Source organism: Cornus florida, unplaced genomic scaffold (genome assembly GCF_030987335.1).
Source record: "Cornus florida cultivar Cherokee Brave unplaced genomic scaffold, ASM3098733v1 CherokeeBrave_3.0.0_Hap2_Chr10, whole genome shotgun sequence".
Classification (NCBI taxonomy): Eukaryota; Viridiplantae; Streptophyta; class Magnoliopsida; order Cornales; family Cornaceae; genus Cornus; species Cornus florida.
Window position 1 is genome coordinate 112812899 of NW_026775580.1, and position 6151 is coordinate 112819049.

The 6151-nt window shown below is 36.8% G+C and overlaps 1 protein-coding gene across 9 annotated transcripts; it reads left to right on the forward strand.

Moving 5' to 3' along the window:
• Positions 1-828: 828 nt before the first annotated feature.
• Positions 829-4959, forward strand: LOC132277249 (exocyst complex component SEC10a-like). Of its 9 annotated transcripts, none has more exons than XM_059779057.1 (5): positions 1855-3268; positions 3383-3459; positions 3604-3665; positions 3785-4061; positions 4509-4959. In XM_059779057.1, exons 1-4 carry the CDS (start codon positions 3127-3129, stop codon positions 3798-3800), a joined length of 297 nt encoding a protein of 98 aa, XP_059635040.1. In that variant the 5' UTR covers positions 1855-3126; the 3' UTR covers positions 3801-4061; positions 4509-4959. The 9 variants fall into 9 exon arrangements, 8 of the variants coding, with proteins under 8 accessions (XP_059635037.1, XP_059635038.1, XP_059635035.1 ...); XM_059779058.1 differs by having other exon boundaries at positions 3785-3875; XM_059779054.1 differs by having other exon boundaries at positions 829-1961; positions 2062-3687; positions 3785-3935.
• The last annotated feature ends 1192 nt before the right edge of the window (positions 4960-6151 follow it).

Consider the following 6151-nt stretch of genomic DNA (forward strand, 5'->3'; position numbering starts at 1 on the left):
GCAGTTGAGACTTGTTTGCTTGATTGGGGTATAGACAAATTGTGTACACTCACGGTTAAATAATGCTAGTTCAAATGATCTTGCGGTTGCATATTTAAAAGAAAAGAAGCTTGCTAGGAATGTTGGCTCTTTCCTTTTAGGTGGTGAATGTTTTCATATGAGGTGCTGTGCACATATATTGAATTTGATTGTGAAAGATGGTTTGAGTGATGTAAATGGTTCAATAGTTTGAATTGTGAGGCTGTGAAGTATGTTTAGGAGTTCTCCACAACGGGGAGAGCGTTTTCAAGCATGTGTGAAGAGGGAGAATATAACATTTAAGTCACATTTGTGCCTAGATGTTTCAACTAGATGGAATTTGTAACGACCTACTCCACCACATGGTATGATATTGTCCGCTTTGGGCCTGAGCCCGCACGGATTTGCTCTTGAGCTTTACCTCAAAAGGCTTCATACCAATTGGAGGTGACACACTTACATATAAGTACTTCACCTTTCCTCTACCCAGGCGATGTGGGACTGTGCACCCGTAGCTCGCCAGTGTGGTAGCCTGACAGTGTCTCTCGCACCCGCCCACGGCACACCCGCCCACAAGGTCATCACAATAAATTTAATTTAACTGAAAAACAAATGGTATCAGAGCCTGACCCAACGGGAAGTGTGCTGATGGGGACGTCGGGCCTCCAAGGGGGTTGGTATCAGAGCCTGACCCAACGGGAAGTGTGCTGATGGGGACGTCGGGCCTCCAAGGGGGTTGGATTGTGATGACCTTGTGGGCGGGTGTGCCGTGGGCGGGTGCGAGAGACGCTGTCAGGCTACCACATTGGCGAGCTACGGGTGTACAGTCCCACATCACCTGGGTAGAGGAAAGGTGAAGTGCTTATATGTAAGTGTGTCATCTCCAATTGGTATGAGGCCTTTTGGGGTGAAGCCCAAGAGCAAAACCGTGCGGGCTCAGGCCCAAAGCGGACAATATCATACCATGTGGTGGAGTGGGTCGTTACAGAATTCCACATACCTTATGTTAGAGGTGGCCGTAAAGTTTCAAAAAGCTTTTGAAAGGTTAGAAGATGATGATGTTCAATTCCTACTGGAAGTTAATAATAAAGCTCCTTCTAGTACTGATTGGGAATATGCTTGAGTTTTGATTGTTTTTTTAAAATTTTTTTATGACGCCACTAACAAGCTTTCCGGATCTTTGTATGTTACTTCCAATAGATATTTTCATGAAGTGTTGGGAATTGAAAAGTCGTTAAATACGTGGTCAAAGAGTCCCGATATTTGGTTAAGTAATATGGCATCAAAAATGAAAATTAAATTTGACAAATATTGGGGAAGCATTGAAAAAGTGAACATGTTGGTGGTGCTTGCAGTTGTGTTGGATCCTTGTTATAAATTGGAATTTGTGGAATTTTGCTATTCCCAACTTTATTCTCTTGAAATGGTTGAAAACCTTAGGAAGAAGGTAATGGATACATTCAACCGCATTTTTAGTGAATATGCAAAGTTTCATGCATTTACATCAAGCTCTAGTGGAACAAGTAATATTGCAAATGAGGTGGGAGTTGATGATGGAAATGTAGAAGATGATTTTTCCTCTTTGTACATGAAGCGCAAGATACAAAAAGAAAGTTTTACTCCCAAGTCGGAAGTGGAAAAATATTTGGAGGAAGCTTGTGAAGATGTTGTTCCAAAATTTGACATCTTGAATTGGTGGAAGGTGAACGGAAGTAGGTATAAAATACTTTCTGAAATTGCAAGAGATATTCTAGCTGTTCCAGTCTCTACTGTTGCTTCGAAGTCTAGTTTTAGCACTGGAGGTCGTGTGCTTGATCAATTCCGTAGTTCTTTAACTCCAAAGCTTGTGCAATGTTTAATTTGTACACAAGATTGGTTACGGGCTTCACCAATACCAATTGATGTTGAAGAAAAGTTGGACGAACTTGAACAATACGACTCTGGTAAGTGTTAACAATTTGTTACATTTTTATTCAATTTATAAATAAATATCATATGGTGGATTTTTAATTAAATTATGTTATTTTGTAAATGTGACTACAGTTTCAGATTCAGATTGAGAGCTAGCCTTGCTTGCTGCCATTTTCAGACTTGATATGCTACCATTTTCAGACTTGTTTTGCTGCTAGTCAAGAATGTTGTTTGATGATTTTTTTTTTTATTTTTTATTTTTTATTTTTTTTTATCTAATGCTAATGAGCTACTGGGCTACTATTTAAGTATTTTGTTTTGTTCTATTTGGATAATTTATATTTGGTACTGTAATATAATTTTCACTTCCGGATGATTTAGAATTTTTTTTTTTGTTATTAGGTAATTTAAGTTTGTGGTGGTATTTATAATTTTATGTGTGCCAAATATATTTTGAAATTTTAGTGCTGTTACATAAATCTATTGCAGCAAATATATTTTTTATTTAAATACACAGGTATGGCACCAATAGTATTGCTGTTATAATTGTTATAATTGAATGGGCTGTTATAATTGTTTTAATAAATGGGCTGTTATAATTGTTATAATTGAATGGGTTGTTATAAATCTTGTTGCAGATTGAATAAATAAATTTTGATAATGGGCTATAAATTGAATGGGCTGTTTGAAAAGCCCAATCAGCCCAATCTGGGGAACTGATCCGATCTAGGCCATAATTGAATGGGCTGTTTGAAAAGGCCCAATTCGGGGAACCGATCCGATCCGATAACTCACGGATCGGTTTGGTTCGGATTGAATACCCCCACGGATCGGTTCGGTTTCAGTTTTAACCAATCCGTGGGGACCGGTTCGGCTTGGGATTTATCCCCAAACCGAACCGAACCGAACCGTGATCAGGCCTATGTATCTTTGGCCGTGGAACTTCTTAATTTTTTTATTTTTCATTTATTATTATTATTATTATTTTTTTTGTGAATGAGGGGATTACCTACATCTTTTTGTGTTACTTCTCTGCAATTTTCTTCGGATAGGATCAAGCGCTTTTGATACATCCATCATTATAAGCAGATCATTTTGAGTTATACCCCATCTAGTTTAAGGATGAAACTGGTTAGACGATAAAGAAATCTTGGTAATTTGTACACCTTCTTACCTTCTTGTTTTTTTCCTTTTACAATGCACTTTAGTAGGGGAACAAGTGCTATGCAACATTATGTGGCAACATGTCCAATGTTTATTGACGTGGAGGTCATGAATGCAGACACTAGATTGGTTCTTGGTGACCAGGGTACATTACCTAGTCCTAGCAATGTTGCATGTAAGCTTTCTTTGTTGTACAAAGAAATCACAGGTGTGAAGGCTTGCAATTTATCTCAATGAAAGGGTGTTAGGACTCAATGAATTTAATGTACTTGTAATGATTGATCTACAGACAGTGTTCGTAAAGAAGCAGCCACAATAATGGCTGTATTCCCTTCTGCAAATGATGTTATGTCAATTTTGGCTCAGGTATCTGATCTTCAACTCACTTATTCTCTTTTCTGTTCTGTATGTGTTTAGTGGCAACGCATTCAAATGAAGTAAAGATACTAGGATCATATTTTTTGGTAATGTTACAATAATGACGAGTTTCCTCTTGTGGTTTTCGTGCAGCGAGTTACTACACTTCTTGACAAACTGTTGCAGAAACCATCTCTTGTTAATCCACCTCCTATGTAAGAAGGCGGACTTCTGTTAGTGAGTTGATTACTGAGGCTGCATTTGTTCTTTAATACCTACATCAATTATGTTAACGTTGGATTTTGACCCCAGTTGTGTTTTCCTGATGCTTCAGTATCTTAGAGTGCTAGCAGTGGCGTATGAGAAAACGCAGGAACTTGCTAGAGACCTACGTGCTGTGGGGTGTGGTGACTTGGAGGTTGAAGGTGACACTTAAGAAAACATTGCTAGCTTCTTTTTAGATCAAATACCTGAACTCCCTGCCTGTGAGTTGGTTCTACATTGCCAAGGTTACACTTGATTAAATGGTACATAAGTTATGTTTATATTAGGCAGCTTTGTCTCTCCACCCTGTTTGAGGGTACCCCAAGTATTCGGAAAGATGCACAGAGGTAAATGTAAAATTGGCGATATTTTATATATTAAAACCCAAAATGGGCACTGACTGCAGAATTTTTGTAGAACATAATGACTTCATTTCTATGGCACAGTTTTTCCACTAATTAAAATGCATTATAGAAAATCTGACGCTAACTTATATCAACTGTTAATTTGTGAACAATACAACTTTAGGAAAAATCATGGGTTGATTTACTCACGTTCAACTACAATTATAGTCCATAGCTGAATGCTTCAGGAAGGAATCACATACTGCAGTTAGGGTTTTTAGGTACATAACTTGTATCAGTAATGTGTTAGGGGGAAGAAGAAGAATGACAATGACATCACACCTTTGATGTCTATAAATTATCTATTCTTTTCTTAGTTGGCGACTGTCTCCTCCTGTACCCATATTCCCTTTATGAGATGGTAAACTTTTGAATTGACTGTAAATTCAGGTTTATCCAGCTTAGAGAGGACTACAAGAGTGCAAAGCTTGCAGCCAAACTTAGCTCCTTGTGGGCTAGCTCTAGTTAGTGCAGTGGCATGATGAAGTTCACACTCCACGTTAGTTCGACTGTTTACATCAAGGCGTCATATTGGTGGAGGAGTTGCTATCTCAATTTTGATGGCTTTTCAATCATAGACCAAGTTGGGAACAGATTGGTGGATAGCAGAACTGTGAGGTTAAGGAGCTCATTCTTGAACAGGATCGGTATATTCGCCATTGCATTCTAGTTTTTCCTTCTTGTTGTAAATCAATCATTTTAGGAATGATTAACGACTTTTTGGTGTAATTGTTGTGAGTGCGGCTTGAGTCAAAACAGTTATAGTGAAGTGGTTTATGATCAGGTATTAAACCTTTGTAAAAATCATTTTAGGAAGGATTCATGTTCAGGTGTTAGTTTAGTTTTGGAATGCCTAATGACTTGAATGGCAGTGTGGAGTTTTGGTATGCGGAAATGGAATGGATTCTTTTGTCTGGTAAGCAAATTAAAAGTTGGAATGCTGATTTCATTAGAATGTTATTCACACAAAAAGCTTGACCATTTGATTTTTTGGGATCTAAAGAATGTCAATTCTATTCTAACTCATCTCGACTTAAAGAATGACCATCCTACTCTTAACATAAAATTTTAAGCGAAAACATAAAACAATTTGATGTATTTATTTAACCAGGAACCAGTTTTGGTTTCCTGGGCATTGCTGAGCATCAAGAACTTCAACAAACCCTTCATTCCTATACCCCGCTCATGTTAACCAGTAATTTGCTCCTTCCAATGCCTGTGATTTAGTAATGTGGAGGATTTAGATCTACAAGATCATTGTGAGATTTCTGTGTCAAGAAATTTGCTCCATAACAAACATCACCTTGTGGAATCAAAAAACACAATATTAGTTCTACAATCCACCTTGTGGTGAAGTAGAATAATAAACTAAAATATGAGGAACAAAAAAAAAAAATGATTATAACTGATGTCTAAACGGCGATTTTTGCTGTACCAATCAAAATAGTATATATAAGGTGCATAAAATATCCTGATTAAGGTTAAAACATAATAGCTTCTGAGTTAGCAGCTACGTTAGCCCTATGGATAGGGGATTTATGGACTCCTGTATTTGCTACTGCAACATACTGTATTGATATCTTAAAAAATAAATAATACTCCTTAATATAAGGCTACGTTTAGTAACAAGAAGTTAGCAGCTGCGGTAGCCATATGGATAGGGGATTTATGGACTCCTATTTTTGCTACTGCAACATACTGTATTCATATCTTAAAAAATAATGCTCTTTAATATAAGGCTACGTTTAGCAACAAGAAACGTTTCTTGTATTTTGTTGTCAACCTCTAAAAAAGCAAAACGAAAACAAAAATCACGTTCAATAAAATATTTTTGTTTTTCTATAACAGAAAATCTTTTCAATTTTTGTGAGGAAAAGAGAAAACATCAAAATGATGTTTCTTATGTTTTAGGCACTGTAGCAGAGAAATGTTTTCACTAATGTTAGTGCATAGATACTATTCATTTCAAATAAAATTCATATTATTTGTGTTATATACTAAGTTGCATATTAAATATTAATATATATATATAT